This window comes from Protopterus annectens, chromosome 17.part0 (assembly GCF_019279795.1).
Source record: "Protopterus annectens isolate FY-2018-M chromosome 17.part0, PAN1.0, whole genome shotgun sequence".
In the NCBI taxonomy this organism is placed as follows: Eukaryota; Metazoa; Chordata; order Ceratodontiformes; family Protopteridae; genus Protopterus; species Protopterus annectens.
Window position 1 is genome coordinate 825568173 of NC_056751.1, and position 19432 is coordinate 825587604.

At 40.2% G+C, this 19432-nt stretch overlaps 1 protein-coding gene across 1 annotated transcript in view; it reads right to left on the bottom strand.

The window, feature by feature from the left end:
* ZNF143 (zinc finger protein 143) overlaps positions 1 to 19432 on the bottom strand; it is a 752158-nt gene that overhangs the window by 88382 nt on the left and 644344 nt on the right. Inside the window, exon 14 of the mRNA XM_044059280.1 lies at positions 18285 to 18436. Within this exon, the coding sequence (XP_043915215.1) occupies positions 18285 to 18436 (152 nt within the window). The remainder of the gene's footprint in view (positions 1 to 18284; positions 18437 to 19432) is intronic.

Genomic DNA, 19432 nt, shown 5'->3' on the forward strand with positions numbered 1-19432 from the left:
TAGACGATTTTATGAGTGCCCGTAGTTTTTTGCTAACACTGATCAGAGATGCCTTCTCTTTTTGGGATTTTGCTCTATCATGTAGTAGCTTCCTCCTTCTATTGTATAGTTTGTTTATGGCTGGGGTCCACCAGACAGGACGTCTGCCTTTGGAGGATTGGGTCTTGGTTTTATTTGGGATTGCATGATCCATGCATTCCTGAAGGTGCTCATAGAATGCGTTTATAAAGGATTCTGCGGTCTGGGCCGTATTTTCCACAGGCCCGGCTTTGAAGGATTCCACCTCAGTTTTGAGGAGTGTGAAATTTGCTTTAGAGAAGTTTTTCACTGTGATTTTCTGGGCAGGGGGTGGGATCGGAATGTGAATATCCAGTGAGATCAATTTATGGTCTGATCTTACCAGTGACGGATACACTTCTGGTCTGGAGCATAGAGTCCCCATGTTGGTGATGATCAGGTCCAGTATGTTTTCCCCTCTTGTGGGAGTGGTAACAAGTTGTTCCATAGCGTTTGAGTTTATAAATTCTAGGAACCTTTGAGCTAGGGTATTGGAGCTAGAGTAATGCTCCCAGTCTATGTTTGGGTAGTTGAAGTCACCCAATATAATGGTGTTTGGAGAGACCTTCATATTTTCCAGTGTTCTCAGGAAGGCCGAGTGGGGTTCCTGGGTTTGGGAGGGTGGTCTGTAGCAGGCTATAAACTGGAAGGCAGTTTTTCCCACTGTTAGTTGCACATGGATAGTCTCTGATGCTTCGTGCTGTGCCACCAACCTGGAGGTGTGGGTATCTTTGACGAATATTGATACTCCCCCTCCTTTTCTGGTTCGGTCCAAGTTTTGGTGCCAAAAAGCATGGTATGAGGTATAACCTGACAGTGCTGGGGTGCTCTCGGGAGCCTTGAACCAGGTTTCTGTTACTGCACAGATATCGATGTTCTCCATGCTAAGGAGAGTTTCGAGTGCATGCATCTTGAGGTTTAGACTTCTGGCGTTGAGTAGCATTACTCTTAGTTTCTTATCCCTTGTGATACCTATGGAGGTGGGTTTGTCTTTTGAGCCTTGCCTAAAAAAGGCACTATGGGGGTAGCAAGAGCCTTTGCCAATATCCGAAAGCCCAGGGTGACAGGTGCAAGCCATCCCTAGCGAAGCATCGTGGCTTGTCGAGCATGTCATCCCAGGCTGACAGGCATTGGATCCCCTTTGAATGACACCAATACTTATGCCAATTGTTGAAATTGATCATCTTGTCTTCATATTGTGGCATCATTCTTGGTGAGGGTAAGATGCTACTCAAGGTCAGGGTCATACCGGCCTGGGCCACATGCTCAGAGAGCTCCTCTATGTCTCTTTTCATGTAGTCCAGGGAGGTATGTCTCAGGTCATTCACACCAGCATGGACAATGACGGAGTCATATTTGTACTTGCCTTGGAGTGACCTGAGTGCTTGTGTTATGTGGCGGATCCTAGCGCCCGACAGGCAGCTCACCGTGACCTTCTCCTTGTTCAGCCTGGTGAGTGGGACGTCAGTGTGCCTGACGATAGAGTCACCTATTACAAGCATATCATGTGTGTTTTTTAGCCTTAAGGGCTGTGACTGTTCAGCACACTGGCTTTGTGAGCTATGTGTTGCACGTGTTTTGTTTTGGGGTAGCGGTTGCTTGGGTGTCTGCTTTGGAGGTCTCTGCTGCTTAGGCAGATTATTATTTAGAGCCTCGAGTATGTTTTTGTGTGTTTATGTGTTTGGTTTGCTGTTGTGGTAGGTCTATGTGAGACTGGAATTGTAGTGAGTGTGATTTCCTTCTCCTCCTGACAGGTTTCGCCAGTACTGAGTTGAGAGAGCTTAGCCTCCAGTTTGGCTATATGGTTGCATCTCTCACATGTGTTGGAATTTGTTGGGAGGAGGAGAGGGTTGTCTGTGTACATGAGGCAGTTGTAACATTGCCTCAAGATTCCCAGATTCACCAGCTGGACCGGAGAGGAGATTGACAACTGACCTTTGGACATGCTAGAATAGTGTTGGGAATTCCTTTATAATTGAAAAAAAGGGCCAATGGGGAACAAGGTACTCAAGGGGAGTTTGTGAGGGTGTAGTGCTTTTATTTTTTTAGTGCTGACTTATATAATTGTTTTAGTGAGCAAGTGCCAGGTAACAAATGCAATGTGCTACAGGTAACTTAAATGCAAAAATGACAAACAGTAACTTTCTTTCAAGTGAAACAAGGAAATAAGTACAGTAAGCAATGCAGATGTCACTAGGGATCCACAGAAGTGCTGAAAAGCCACGTTTTAGGTGGAATTAGCTTTTCAGGGAAATAACAAGCAAACAAGCATACAGACAAAGCTAGATTCAGCAGGCCTGGATCTAGTCTATGCTACAGCAAACAAGGTGTACCAATTTCAGTAAGAAACAGTTCAAATATGCAGGCACTATAAGCCTTTAACCAGAAATTCCCAGCTCAGAAGGGCAGAGTCCAGCCTCTCCTCCCACAAGAGTGCAGACCACGAACCTTCTTAATGTAAAATAACTGGCCTGAAGCCCAAGTGCTTAAACCAGAACTAATACACTTTTAGAATAACAGACACTGAGCCCTCAATCAGCAGTTCCCAACTTAGAAGGATGTAAGCTACCTGTCCTGCCACCACAGTGCAGGCCACAAACCTTCCTAATGTAAAACAACTGGTCTGAGCCCAAGTGCTTAATCCAAAAGACTTAGAATGATAGCTACACTTTAATCAAGTTACTACCAAGCAGTAATAAATACAATTGAATACTTTAAAGAATGCCTGGATTAGTGCTCAAGTTATACAAACAAAGCTAGATTCAGCAGGCCTGGATCTAGTCTATGCTACAGCAAACAAGGTGTACCAATTTAGTAAGAAACAGTTCAAATATGCAGGCACTATAAGCCTTTAACCAGGGTGTGAGAGGGTGGTAAAGTTAGCACTGAACCTATCTGCCAGAATGTTGGCAATATCAGTTGGTTCTGTAATTTTCATGCAGTTGTGCTGTAACTCAGAGCAGATCTGGGTGTTGCCATTGAGATACCTGACATAGGTATAGAATGTTTTGTGGTTGTCCTTAGAATCAGTGGCGATTTTATTTTCATAGCTAGCTTTGGATGCTCTTATAAGAGATCTCAGCGCCTTACTGAGGCTGACCAAGGAGCTCCACCACTCATGGGATTTTACTCTCTTTTGCAACAGTTTCTTCCTTCTGTTGTACAGTTTGTTTATGGCAGGGGACCACCAGATTGGCTTCCTTTCTTTGGAGGATAGCTTCTTGGTTCTGTTTGGAATAGCATGATCCATGCACTCATATAAGTGCTTATAGAGTGCATTTGTGTATGATTCATCAGTCGTAATTGTATTGGCCATCTGCATGGGTGTCATGAAGTTCGCCACTTCTGTCTTAAGAAGCATGAAGTTGGCTATGGAGAAATGTTTTACCGTGGTTTCCTTAATGTGGGGTGGGGGCAGGATGTGTATATCTAGGGTGATTAGCTTATGGTCGGATCTGACCAACAAGGAATTGACTTTGGGTGTGGAACACTGGTCATTCATGTTGGTAATGACTAGGTCTAGGATATTGTTGCCCTTGGTGGGGGTGTGGATAAGTTGATCCAGGGCAATGGAATTTATGAATTCCAGAAAGTGTTGAGCGAAGGAGTTGGTACATGAGTAGTTTTCCCAGTTAATGGTGGGGTATTTGAAATAGCCCATTATTAGGGTGTTTGAACCCTAATATTTTCCAGTATATCAAGAAAAGAGGAGTGGGAATCCTGGGGCATGATAGGGGATCTGTAGCAAGCTACAATTTGGATTGCAGTTTTGCCCAGAGTTAGTTGCACTTGGATAACCTCGGTTGCATTATACTGAGCAACTAGCCTGGAGGTGTGGATATCCTTAATGAATATGGGCACACATCTGCCTTTGGTGTTCCGGTCCAGGTTACGTGGCTGAAAAGTGTGGTATGAGTTATAGCCTGGTAGTGCAGGGGTGCTCTTTGGAGCCTTGAACCAGGTCTCAGTTACTGCACAGGTATCGATGTTCTCCATTTTAAGGAGTGCCTTGAGTGAGTGCATTTTGAGATTTAGACTTCTAGCACTGAGTAGCATTACCCTCAGTTTTTGCTTGCCTGTTCCTGTTACATTTGAAACTTGTCTAAAAAAGGCACTATAGGGGCGGCAAGAGCCTTGGCCAGTATCTGGAATCCCATGGGCGACAGGTGCAGGCCATCTCTGGCAAAGCATCATGGTCTGTCGACCATGTCGTCCCAGGCAGACAGATACTGGATCCCCATAGAATGACACCAGAAGCTTAGCCAATTGTTGAAGTCAATCATTTTGCCCTTGTGCTGTGGTATCATTCTGGGTGATGGCAGAATGCTACTCAGGGCTAGGGTCATACCTCCCTGGGCTACAAGATCGGAGAGCTCTTCCATGTCTCTTTTCATGTAATCTAAGGAGGCATGTCTCGGGTCATTCACACCAACATGGACAATGACAGAGTCATATTTGTACTTGGTTGTGGAGTGACCTGAGTGCATGGGTTATGTGGCAGATCCTGGCACCCAACAGGCAGCTGACAGTAACCTTCTCCTTGTTTAGCCTGGTAAGTGGGACATCAGTGTGCCTGACTATAGAGTTACCTATGACTAGTGTGTTGGGTACGTTGTTTTGCCTAATATATTATATATGTTATAATATTAATATATATATATATATATATATATATATATATATATATATATATATATATATATATATATATATATATGTTTGCCCATAATATCTGAATAAGTGAGTGGGATTTTCATGACAGCATCAAGGAAACATTTTCCTTCCTTCTGTGTTTTTTTTCTTAAGTTTTGGATTTTTCTTGGTATATTGATTGATTTTCTTAGTATATTTTATTTTTTATTTATTTTCCATTTGTTTACCAGGCTAGTCCAACTGGACAGAAGATGACCGTTTTCAGCGGAGGCTGGGGGAGAAAAGCTCCAGATACATAGTAAACAATTATAAAAAATAATAAAAATAAATTATATAAACATAGCTATTTTGTACAAATAGCACAGAAAATAAAAAAGGAGTAAAATCAGAGTTTTACAATTGATGCAGCATACGCAGTGGTTAGAATATTGAGAAACAATTAAACAAGATAATATACAACAAATATACAACTGCTTGAACATAAATTCAAAAAGTTTCCATAGACAAACAGGGTCATAAACTAGAAATCATAACTATACTGATATGATTTATATTGCATTTATCTTGTTTTAATGATGGTATGTGTGTATTACTGTACGTATCATATGTGCACAAATATTTGTATTAATCTATGTATTTACAGTATAGTGACAAAGTACTGGGTCACATCAGAGGCTTGGGAGGTCATTGTAAAGAAACTGAGAACTGTTGTAAAGCTTGGCATTGAATACCATAAGTTCAGGTTATGCTATAAGAGAACTATGTAAAGATAACCATGTCAGCAGCCAGAATGCATTATAAACTGAATGGTTGGACTGATGTGTGTGCTTTTTTTTTTTTTTTATTCCTGGGGAAATGCTATTCAGAAGTGAAGAGACATATAAGGGAACAGTTTTAGTGGAACAGCAGGCTGTGATTTTTTTTATGTCCATTGTCATGCAAAGCTGACTAAATAGTTGAATCTGCCCAAGCTGGAAATGTGAGACTGTAGCCCACTGAAGGAGGGGAGATGGGAGGAGTAACTTTGCCAGGAATTGAAACTTGCAAAACTGCTCCTTGTGAAAAGACTTTTTTATCTCAGTAATTTGTTTACACTTTTGCAAGTTTCTTTCAGAGAATGTGTAATACATCAGTAGGAACAACATTTGTAAAACTCAGCACATACCAGTCAATGACACATGAGCTGCAGACTCTCAAACTTGGCATTTTTTTCAAGTGGTCCATTCTAAGTGAATGGAAGTCTAATCTGACAACAAATGGTAGGGCTATTTGTTCTCACAGTCTGTGCATTGACACAGATTTAGCTTTCCAAAGGAATCACAATGTCTGCCCCCATGAGGGCAGACAAGAGTAAAAAAAAAAATAAAATTAGGAATGAGCACTTATTTTGCTGCAGGCAGTTTTAGGAAATGCAGTGAATCATGGCAAGATAAAAAATATATGTTTTTTCATTGTTTGCCCGTAGTGGTCCTTTAACTTTAAAACTGGGGCAAGAGAGACTGCATCATTCAGACCTGGAAATCTAGTAACGTCCAGGGATAGTTGCCACAATAGTTCTTTGTATTCAATGGAAGTCTCCCATGGACCTCCTCTTATGTCCTTTGGAATTACTGGTGCTGCGGTAGCGTTGTCACCTCACAGTAAGACGTTGTCCTGTTAGATTCTCAGCTAGAGCGTCTTCTGTGTGGAGACATGCGTGAATGGGCGTTCCTTCGTTGAAGGTTGTGCATCAGGGCCGGCAACTCGGCATGTAAAAATCTACTGCCAATCATTAGCAGACCGGAGTTCCGCTGTGGCGACCCCTAACCAGGAAAAGCCGAAAGACACAACAACAAAGAATTTAAATTTACCTTCTTGACAGTTTATTGTGTGTCTGTAAAGAGCATTCTTGGTACATTTTGTTCTAATTTCATAGTTATGCTCATAGATTCTGTTTTTTAACTTTCTTTCTTATTTACCTACATAGAATGCTTCACAATGGTCACAGAGCCCTATGTTCACTATACCACTAGTGTCACAATTTGCATAGTCCCTACTACTACTAAGTCTATCCCTACTGCTAACCAGAATAGTGTCCCTCATGTAGATATACGGACACTGGGAGCATCGTCCACATTTAAAGGTCCCTACTTTACCCTCTTTACACTTAAGGCCATCTTTTTTACCTTCTAATATAGCCTTTAGACTTCTACCCCTTCTGTATGTGCATCTTAAAGGGTTTTCAAAAATTCCCTCCAAGTCTGATAGTTCACCAAATCTATTCCATTCCTCTTCTAACAATTTTCTTATTCTAACTGTGTCTCCATTATAATCGGTCACAAAATTTCTTTCACCTTCAAAATTCACTGTTTTAACCTTTTCCTTACTAAGCCCTGTTTTGTCCCCCAAAATGGGTTTAAATCTATCCTGTCTTCCTTCTCTAACTTCTTTTTCTATGTTTTTATAAATTCGTTGGGGTAACCCCTTTCTATAAACATTTCACTCAATATTTTGCATTCTACCTCAAAATCACATTCTCTGGATGTCATACGACTATCCCTAACATATTGTCCCTTAACAATTCCTTTTTTCTGATGTAGGGGGTATGCACTATTGTACGTTAAATATGAATTTGAGAAAGTTTCTTTCCGATAAATCTTTGAACTGAAAATACCTTCACATTTCTTGATAGAAATGTCCAGATATTCCAATTCATCCTTATTAATCTTGTATGTAAAATTTTAAAAAAATCAATTGATTCTGATATATAATTTAAAAATTCAAAAAACATGCTTTCAGAGCTTATCCATAAAAAACACGTCATCCAGGTAGCGCTTGTACATTTTCCAACATTTTACATATTTGGAATTTATAATGCATTTTTCCTCTCAAATTGAAAAAATTATGTTGGCGTACGTAGGGGCACACCTTGCCCCATCGCTACTCCCTGTACTTGTTTAAAAAACTCCCCTTCATAATGTATAAAATTATTTTTTAAAACCATTTCCATCAGGGTTAAAATAAGATAAAAGTCTCCGTTGTTAAACTTACCATACTTAATTAGGGCTTCCTCAAACCATTTCATTCCTTCATCATACGGTATTGATGAGAATAAGTCAATTATGTCAATAGTTATAAAAATCATTTTCTCATCATATAAATCATTTGTTATACTATGTAATAAGTCCCAAGAATCTTTTACTACACCCTGGATTCCTAGCGCCATGTCTTTAAGCTTAGTGTCCAACCATCTGGCCAAAGGTGCTGTTATAGACCCTTCTGATGACACTATCGGTCTCATGGGTGGGTCTTCTATGTCTTTGTGCACCTTTGGAATCCCAAAGATGGTAGGTATTTTTGGTTTTTCTACATAAAAAAACTTAAAAGTTTCTATACTTATTAGTCCTTCCAACAATAGGTCATTTAAAATTAAATAGATTTTTCTATTTCCTATATGTATTTCATTAACTGAGACTCTGATGTATCTATTTGTGTTCTCCAATATGTCCATCATCTTACCTTCATACACCATTTGGTCCATAAGCACCACCACCCCCCTTTATCCGGTCTCATCACCCTTAAGGTAGTATCATCTTTCATTTCATTTAATTTAATAATTTGTTTTCTTCCTTTGTTGTGTTATACCCTATCCTTCTCTTAGAAAGTTCTGATCTTATTTTTCTCTCCATTAACACCTCAAAATTTTTAATTGTGGGTGTAGGGTGGATTAAATGTGCTTTTCCTTCCTAATTCCTCCATGCCTCATGAGTTTGCATTCTGTCCCTTAAAGAAAAGCTCAAAGTTTTTCTTCCTCAAAAATTATTTCAAGTCAATTAATACTTTACCTATATCCGCTTTCCTTTTAGATACAAATTTAAAGCCCTTAGATAATAAGTTATAGAGCTGAGTATATTTTCTGTGTTATTCTGTATTATAGAGCTAAATTGTTTGCTTGATATCTGTGTCTTACTGCTCTGCAAATCTATAGAAAACAGTATATATATTTTTTTATAATTTGCACATTCCTTACATCTGTGTTGAAACTGCTCCCCCACCCCCCCTCCCTATTCTTGGTTGTAGTTTAAATTTGGTGGCTTTTGCAGTACTGTAGATTTGATCTAAGACACTCCCCAGGACATCTCATTCTACCTAATAAACCCTTTCTGCACTTGCTTTTAGTCCTTTTTAATTTAATTAAATTTTTTCAAACTGTGTGTGGACTAATATTGCTACATATTCAAGTGTGCCAGCTTGCACTGCATGAGAATTGTATTTACTACTGCTTTTGCTACTTTTCTAAAAAACTTCTGCTTTTACTGTACTTGTGTTTCTTCCTACTTTATTTTGCTTTCTCAATTGTATTTATTACTGCTTGGTGTAACTCATTCTAAGCCTTTTAGTTTAAACACTTGGGCTTCAGACCAGTTGTTTTACATTGAGAGGGTTTGTGGTCTGCACTGTAGTGGCAGAACAGGTAGCTTACATCCCTCTAAGTTGGGAACTGCTGATTGAGGGCTCAGTGTCTGTTATTCTAAAAGTATATTAATTCTGGTTTAAGCACTTGGGCTTTCAGGCCAGTTATTTTACATTAAGAGGGTTTCGTGGTCTGCACTCTTGTGGGAGGAGAGGCTGGACTCTGCCCTTCTGAGCTGGGAATTTCTGGTTGAAGGCTTATAGTGCATGCATATCTGAATTTCTTCTTACTGAAATTGGTACACCTTGTTTGTTGTAGCATAGACTAGATCCAGGCCTGCTGAATCTAGCTTTGTTTGTATAAATTGAGCACTAATCCAGGCATTATTTAAAGTATTCAGTTGTATTTATTACTGCTTGGTAGTAACTTGGTTAAAGTGTAGCTATCATTCTAAGTCTTTTGGATTAAGCACTTGGGCTTCAGACCAGTTGTTCTACATTAGGAAGGTTTGTGGCCTGCACTGTGGTGGCAGGACAGGTAGCTTTCATCCTTCTAAGTTGGGAACTGCTGATTGAGAGCTCAGTGTCTGTTATTCTTAAAGTGTATTAGCTCTGGTTTAAGCACTTGGGCTTCAGGCCAGTTATTTTACATTAAGAAGGTTCGTGGTCTGCACTCTTGTGGGGGATGCGGCTTGGCTCTGCGCTTCTGCGCTGGGAATTTCTGGTTAGAGGTTTATAGTGCCTGAATATTTGAAGTGTATCTTACTGAAATTGGTACACCTTGTTTGCTGTAGCATAGAGTAGATCTAGCTTTGTTTGTATGCTTGTTCTTATCAGCTTCTGTGGATCCCTAGTGATATCTGCATTGCTTACTGTACTTATTTCCTTGCTCTTGAAGAAAGTTACTGTTTTGTCGTTTTGCATTTAAGTTACCTGTAACACATTGCACTTGTTACCTGGCACTTGCTCACTAAAGCGATTATAAGTCGGCACTAAAAATTAAAAGCACTACACCATTGGCCCTTGTTTTCAATTATAAAGGAATTCCCAATATTATTCTAGCATGTCCAAAGGTCAGTTGTCAATCTCCTCTCGGTCCAGCTGGTGAATATGGGAATCTTGAGGCAATGTTACAACTGCCTCATTCTCCTCCTCCCAACAATTTCCAACACATGTGAGAGATGCAACCATACAGCCAAACTGGAGGCTAAGCTCTCTCAACTCAGTACTCCAGTCAGGAGGAGAAGGAAACCACACTCACTACAATTCCAGTCTCACATAGACCTACCATGACAGCAAACCAAACACATAATCACACAAAACATACTCAGAGGCTCTAAATAAAGATCTGCCTAAGCAGCAGAGACCTCCAAAGCAGACACCCAAGCAACTACCCCAAAAACAAAACACGTGCAACACATATCTCACAAAGCCAGTGTGCGAACAGTCACAGCCCTTAAGGCTAAACAACACACCTGATACACTTGTAATAGGTGACTAGGCACACTGCACCAGGCTGAACAAGGAGAAGGTCACGGTGAGCAGCCTGTCTGGCGCTAGGATCCGCCACATAACACAAGCACTCAGGTCACTCCAAGGCAAGTACAAATATGACTCAGTCATTGTCCATGCTGGTGTGAATGACCTGAGCTGGACTACATGAAGAGAGACATAGAGGAGCTCTCTGAGCATGTAGCCCAGGCTGGTATGACCCTGACCTTGAGTAGCATCTTACCCTCACCAAGAATGATGCCACAATATGAAGACAAGATGATCAATTTCAACAATTGGCTTAAGTATTGGTGTCATTCAAAGGGGATCCAATGCCTGTCAGCTTGGGATGATATGCACGACAAGCCACGATGCTTTGCTAGGGACGGCTTGCACCTGTCACCTGGCTTTTCAGAGATATTGGCAAAGGCTCTTGCTACCCCCATAGTGCCTTTTTTAGGCAAGGCTCAAAAGACAACCCCACCTCCATATGTATCACAAGGGATAAGAAACTAAGAGTAATGCTACTCAACGCTAGAAGTCTAAACCTCAAGATGCACGCACTCAAAACTCTCCTTAGCATGGAGAACATCGATATCTGTGCAGTAACAGAAACCTGGTTCAGGACTCCCGAGAGCACCCCAGCACTACCAGGTTATACCTCATACCATGCTTTTCGGCCACAAAACTTGGACCGAACCACAAAAGGAGGGGGAGTATCGATATTCATCAAAGATACCCACACCTCTAGGTTGGTGGCAAAGCACGAAGCATCAGAGACTATCCATGTGCAACTAACAGTGGGTAAAACTGCCTTCCAGTTTATAGCCTGCTACAGACCACCCTCAAACCCAGGAACCCCTCGGCCTTCCTGAGAACACTGGAAAATATGAAGGTCTCTCCGAACACCATTATATTGGGCGACTTCAACTACCCAAACATAGACTGGGAGCATTACTCTAGCTCCAACACCCTTGCCCAAAGGTTCCTAGAATTCATAAACTCAAATGCTATGGAACAACTTGTTACCACTCCCACAAGAGGGGAAAACATACTGGACCTGATCATCACCAACATGGGGACTCTATGCTCCAGACCAGAAGTGTATCCCTCACTGGTAAGATCAGACCATAAACTGATCTCACTGGATATTCACATCCCAACCCCATCCCCTGCCCAGAAAACCACAGTGAAAAACATCTCTAAAGCAAATTTCACACTCCTCAAAACCGAGGTGGAATCCTTCAAAGCGCCCAGACCGCAGAATCCTTTATAAATGCATTCTATGAACACCTTCAGGAATGCATGGATCATGCAATCCCAAATAAAACCAAGACCCAATCCTCCAAAGGCAGACGACCTGTCTGGTGGACCCCAGCCATAAACAAACTATACAATAGAAGGAGGAAGCTACTACATGATAGAGCAAAATCCCAAAAGGAAGGCATCTCTGATCAGTATTAGCAAAAAACTAAGGGCACTCATAAAATCGTCAAAGGCCAGCTTCGAGATAAAAATTGCACAGGACACTAAAGATAATCACAAGGCTTTCTTTAGTTATGTTAGGAACCTGGGTGGGAATTCCCAGATATGCTCAGAATTAGTCCAAAATGACAAAAAAATACACTGATCCCACAGACATTGCCAACATCCTAGCTGACAGGTTCAGCGCAAACTTCTCCCCTCCCCACCAAAGGGCAAATATCTATCCCAGCAGAGTGCTTCCCCGACATCTCAGATGCTCAGGTGGCACAGCATCAATGGGTCCAGACGGTGTCCCAGGCCATGAACTCCAAGAAGAGCTAAACCCAAACATAAAACTACTGTTCAATCTCAGCCTTACTACAGGATATGTACCTAAGAGTGGCGTGACAGCAACAGTGGTCCCTCTCCACAAAGGTGGTGCCTCAACGGACCCTGGAAACTATCGCCCCATAAGCCTGACTAGCTTGGTCTGCAAAGCTATGGAAAGGATCATCATGGACCTCATAAATAAAGATATTGGGGACCTACAGACACTGGATCCTACCCAGTTTGGCTTTGTTAAGGGCAGATCCTGCCTCTTAAACCTGGTTGACTTCTTTGAAACAGTCACCAAGGCCATTGAAGGGAAGGTGGTCCACACAGCCTATCTGGACCTGCCTTCGATACAATACCCGACTCAGGCATTATAGATAAGCTCACCAGCTTAAATATAAACCCCTATGTCACTAGATGGGTTGCAAACTGGTTCAAGGACAGAACCCACATGGTTAGAATTGCTGGAGCCATGTCAGACTCCAAACCAGTTACAAGTGGCGTCCCACAAGGCTCAGTCCTGTGACCTCTCTTGTTTGGTATATATTTCTCGGAGGTACAGGCCAACACGGAAGGACTGTGGCTGACCAAGTTCGCAGATGACTGCAAACTGGGCGCCATAATCGACTCTCCAGCCGACACAAGCATCCTCCAAAAGGGCCTCATAGAAACAGACAACTGGTGCCAGAGCCATGGCCTCAAGCTAAATGCCAAAAAGTGTATAGTCACCCCCTTTGGCAAAAACAAAGTGCCCAGAAATTACCATATAGGTGGTAATCCATTAAGTACTGAAGAAGTCATTAGGGACCTGGGGACCCTAGTTGATAGCAATCTCTCATTTGACAACCAAGTGGCCAAAGTGGTTAGAAAAACATTTTATATAGCCCACCTAATCATGAATGGATTCACATCTAGATTAGGGGAGGAGGTCTCTCTTTTACTCCTCACTCATCAGGCCCCATATAATCGTACAATGCCCCCTTTTGGATGTACCTTACCAAACACCTGCAGCAACTGGAAAGACCCCAAAAGTACTTCACCAAGAGGATCAAAGGGCTCAAACAGATGCCATATGCGCCCCGGTTAAAAAACTCCAGCTCTACTCAGTGGCATACCGCCTGCTCAGAGGTGACCTGTGCCTGACGATAAGGCCATGTCCAACCCGAATTTAGGGACATGCTGCACCTCAAAAATCAAATCCCATCGAGAGAGACTTGAACCTCAGCACTGAAATAAATAGGACATGCTGGAGGGACCAGATTCATAACAGAGGCTCCCTTCACTATGGAATAAAATCCCAGTCCAGGTTAGGGCAGGAGTCCTCATGACTCTCTTCAAGAGGAATCTTGATGAGTGGATGGGAGATCATAGGTTTGGTATCACTTCTGTGTCACTGTTAGACAGAGGCACAGTATACTACTAACCTCAAAAAGGGCATAGCAAAATTAATTTAAAATGGGTGGCCAAACATACTCTGGCTAGGCTTATAAATGCCCTAGGGCAGATAGCCTAGTATGAACCTATGAACCTATAATAATGAGAAATGCGTTTCATTTACTTCCTTATTACTGTAATTATATATATTGTACCCTTTATAACTATATTTGCTACCTTCACAGACAATAGTTTCATCCATGCTGGGAGTATTCACTTGTACCACTGTTTGTGTCTTTTGTTGTTGCTGTCCCCCCCCCGTACCCCCTATACTGGTAGTTTTTTTTTGATAATTGTTCTTTATTCTTTCTGATCTCCTTGGGGGGGGTAATCTGAGGGGTCATTAATATTTTTTATCTGTTCTCGTACTTCCTGCCCATCCGTTTCCAAGAAAGGGAGCTGTCTCCAACCTTCCTCATACCTACTATTGTACCTTTTACTAACAAACTCCCTCGGTCTAGGGTAACTAACTTTGTCTTTGTATTCTTTAACATCTCTCTCAATTTTTGTATTTTTCTTTCATATCCATTTCTTATTTTAACTTCAATTTTATTTAATGTATCATAATACTTTCTCTTCCCATCCTCAATCGAAAACATGAGGTCATTAGTAATTTTACGGTTGATTTCATCTATTCTACCATACAAACCCTCCATTTCTCTTTCATCTTCTCTCATAATTAACTTAATTATTTCAAACCCACAATTGTCAAAAATGAGTAATAAATCTTTATGAAAGTCACTACCTTCTTTCACTTTATTAGGGTACTTATGCACTCTTAGCCCTTTTGGTACTATCTTTAATCTAAGACATTTCTTAAGGTATGCATTTTCCATTTCCATATTCTTATATTTAAACATTAATTCATCTAGCAAGTTAACATTGTGCTCATATGTTAAGTTTCTATCCATTTCAGAATTTGAAGACATTTTATTTCTTTCATTAAAACAGTATTTTAACTGCACCAAAGTCTTAAAATCAGTTTTGTACCTTTGTCCGTTATGATTTTGTCCATTAGTCATGTTTAAGTTGTTATGTCCTATAACATCCCCTTGCACTTCGTTCGTCCTGTTGCTCAGAAAAATAGTAGGAATCCCATCACATTCAGCTCATATGTCCTTTACAGGTTTATGCCCATTGCTAACGCCAAGTTCCATTGTCAAAATCACTTTTTTCACGCCGTTTTCACCTCTACCAAGCATTTCCTGGTTAACCGGTGGGCGTGACGACGCCGAGAGTAATGATTGACAGGTAGGCGTTAACAATTCGATCAGTTGCGTTAATTGGTCCATCATTCTGTCAATCTTGTCCAAATCACTGCCTCTCCCTGAATTAGCTTATGAAGACGTCGAAGCCTCTTCCATCCAACAAAAGAATGACTCCAACAGCCAAAACGAACAGGAAAGTAAATTGCTCAATAAAAGCAGCCAAAACCAAAAGATAATAGAGCAATTCTACCAAGGCACGACTCCACTGGTATTTTCCACACGAACAAGCTTTATTGAAACACACTTTCTTCAGAATAAAACCATTTCAGAATAAAACCATAAACGCTGATATCACCACAGATGCGTTTTCGTCCTCTAATGACTTCCTCAGATGAAACGGAAATGCATACCTTTTACAATTCTTCCCCTAAAATACCCTCCACTTAATTAATACAACTATCCAATTGGTGTATATTCTTAATGTGGTCACATGTACTCAATAGATGTTCAGCCCTATAAAACTTTTTTTTTTAAATTCCTTTAAACCAGTCCTTTAAAACAGTTCTAAGCACATACATATATATATATAAATATCAAAATATCCACAATACCTTCTCTAAACTCTAACAGATATAAATATATAAATATAAATACAAATACAGTTTAGTTTTATACATGTTAAAAACCTTATACAACAAACTTTTCTTCCATACAATAGCACCATCTTGTGTCCAAAGAAAGAATTAAAATCCTATACAGGTGCTTTTTAGATAAATGGTTCAAACAGTAATATAGTAAAAGACATACATTTTCTTTTTTCTCTTTTTGAACCACAATAAAGTGTATGTGCAATAATTTATTAAATAAGCAACCAGAGGTAAAGCATTAAAATGCCATTTCTTGATGAGAAGATCCCGGCCTAGTTTCCAGCTGTCAAAGAATGAACAGTTCCGGACTGCTAAGGTAATGCTTTTACGTAAAATTGACATTTTTAGGCTTTGGTATCAAACTGTAGACAATAATGACAAGCTTTGTGGATAGAATTTAATTTTGCATGAGTATTTAATTAATCAGTTACTGATTTACCCAAGTAGACACCATTATCCAAGCTAATTTTTCCTGCACTGATGACCTTCAGCAATTATGATACTTATAGGCGTAACTCACTAGCTTATCTGTTCTTTAAAGAACGCTGTGCAGTGGGGGGGGGTCTCCTTTCAATAACATTGTAGGGTTATAAGCTTTTCCCTTTGTTACACTACTCATCTCAGTCCTCACCCCCCCCCCCATCTCCACTCCCTGCACAGCATGAATACAATGGCTCCAAAACTGTAGTAGAATTGCACTTCTCTCTGAACTAACATGCTATGTAGGGGGCTTTCAATTTTCTCCTCCCTTTTAGAACTCTTGGCCTCAATCAGAGGCAGAGTCCATCAAACACACTGTCTATGTAGGTCAAGCTGGCCAAAGCAAATCTGGATAACCAGTGTTCCTGCAACAATGGGCCAACCATGTAACTCAAGTGAACCTGGCCACCACAGGAGAACAATATGCAAAGAGGATGACACACAAGTTACAGGCTGAGCCTGCAACAGGTTATTGTTTGATCAGTGTTCTCTCCGGTCAAACACATTTAAATAAATAAATGCATGTCATTAACCAAAATGACTATTTGACCTTACTCTGTTATGAAATTAGTACACCTAAGTATTTAAATAACTGTAAAACACAGTCATATTCTCTGATCTCTTAAACCTTTCAGTAAAAACTACATGTAAGACCCTGCCAAGCTGGTCTCTTCACTGTGTAATACCTTAAGCTTCCTGTAGTGGAGGCCCATGGGATATATGCAAATGACCCCTTAAGTTTCAGCTGCACGTCTTCGACATGCTCATGACTTTTTATTTTTTAGGTCTATATAGGTAAATTCAGGCCATTCAGGCTTGGTTTTAAGCCCTGTGTTTCTAAAGTATAGACAAATAATCCTCTTCTGCTTCACTGATATGGCCAAAAACTGGCATATTTACAGCTAGTGGGGTTTGGCTTTATTGCTCTGAAATGAATCACTGCAAGCCCCCACAGGAAAAGTTGGTAATTAACCACAAAGGCCAGGGAGTGGACCAGTCAACTTTCCAGTGTGGCACTGCAAACACCTTTCTATTCCAACTGTCAATTTCAGCCTTTCAATTGATTGCTTCGAAATCACAAACCTTGGAATTTTAGTCTGCATCATAGGGTGGCAGAGAAGGATTTAAATGCCCTTCTAAGAAAGGCAGAACGCAGGTCTGAGGAGCATCGACCCTGGACTAAACCACACCTGTGGTTTAGTAGTGGATGGGGAGTTATTTTAGAAGAAGTCTCCAAGATCTGAAAAAAATCAAATGAGCTTTCATGTTTGAGGACAGCTGCACAAAATAAAACACTAAAATATCATGGATTTCAACTACCTGTAGCAGAATGACATTAAAGCTGGGATCCTTAGAAGGGGAGTAATAAGGCCTTCTGAACTAAACTCATGTTTAATCGGTAATATAAATCTTTGGCCACAATGTATGCCCACTCCTTCCAAAAATGTACTGTTTTGCAGCAAGCAAAGTGGCCTTATTAACTGACTCTGTTTTGTCCTACAGTGATTCATACTGGTATACTTCTCAAATATCCAGAATTTTGTCCTGAATTTGTCTCATAGTTTTGCCTCATCCTTTGTAAAATTTTTGATTTTCTGGTAAATCAATGAGGACAACAGTCAGGAAATAATGTCAGACATACAAGTTTCATCCTTCTTATTGTTAAAAAATGCAAGTTGGTGCAAAACTTGTTTTATTGACTTTTTAGGTGAAGCAGATTAATATTACAAATCTGTCCCTAATTTTAAGCCTTTGACTACCCCCCTCCCCCAATCACTTTTGGTTTTGTCCAAAATTTCTGAGCAAAGAAATAAAATGACATCTGCCACAGTGATATGGTTGTTACTACAAGTTCTTATTGATCTGTACTGGACAATAATCTACAACTGCTGTTAACCATGTAACATTCTCACCAATTATTGAATCACTGTGGTGTTTTTCTTATTGTTTACTGTTAAAGTATGTTCTGTACTTTTATGTTTACTTAGTCAACCGTATTTTTGCTTTGTACAACATGAATGATGTTATTTGTGTTCAAACAAAGAACTGTTAAATCACAAGCAAACTAATCACCAAACAATGAAAGCAATTGACAGCATTAATAAGCAGGTATTAACTATTTTACCTGCTGGGTACCCTCTTGCGTAACAAGTTCTACTTGATGACCCAGTCCAGACTGGTTTACAGCAGATACCTGAGTAGGGATTCCCTCATCTGTTTCCATATCAGTTACATACGTTATCTGTTGTCCTTTCAAGAGTTCATCATTAGGGCCAACTGTAAAAACAGAAATGACATTATGGATTCTATATGGCATGTTCTTTGTTGTGTGTATATTTTTTATTAGAAAAACTGAATTGAAAGTCTTTAAGAACAGCCCAAAAGACATGGAAAAGGTTCACCACTACATGCCTTTGTAATAAGAATCTATAACGCTACTATTTTAACTATACCTGTTGCTTGCAGCGCACCATAACCCTCAAGCAGCATTTATGCAGCTATCACAGTACTGGTAAACAGTATGATATGCAACAGCAAAAATTTAAGCATCTCAGTGTATGCCTGCACAACAACTACTCCAGTGCCATGAAATACAATAACTTTTATTCAGACACAATGAAAACAATATGGTACCATACAGTAAAGCACAACACCAGCTCATTTAGTAATCCATCACCTGTATCCAGAAATATGAAATTAAAATATGCAAAACAGAAATACAAAAATAAAACATTAAACAGTACATTGCCTCCGTTTACCAGCTTCATCCACTTCAGGGGGGGGGGGTGGAGCCCATCACTCATTCAGTGGGTGCAAGTAGGGAAATTAATCAATTACTCCTGGACACGATACTAGTCTAATACTGAAAACACATGTGGCACATGCACACCTATCTGAAGGACTGCTAGTTCATCTACAAAATTGTCTTTGAGATGTGGGAGGAAATCAGAGAACAAACCAAAACCCCACATAGATGCTAAAGAACGTGAAGACTGCTCAACAGGTATAAAGCTGATAAACAAACTGAAGAAACAAAGCTATGAGGGAGAAATTATAAATTCTGTACCAATTTGCTCTCTCTAAACAATACATGTCAATAATTAATCACATAGCAAGTCTGATCCAAATCACCTACCTTTACAAAGGTTTGTGCTGCACATCTGAGGAAAAACCTGAAGGTTGTAAGGTAGGCATGTCTCAAATTAAAGCATCAATGAGTAGACTTTAGACTTAAGTGCAGACCATATCATCTACTGCAGACAGAAAATCCAC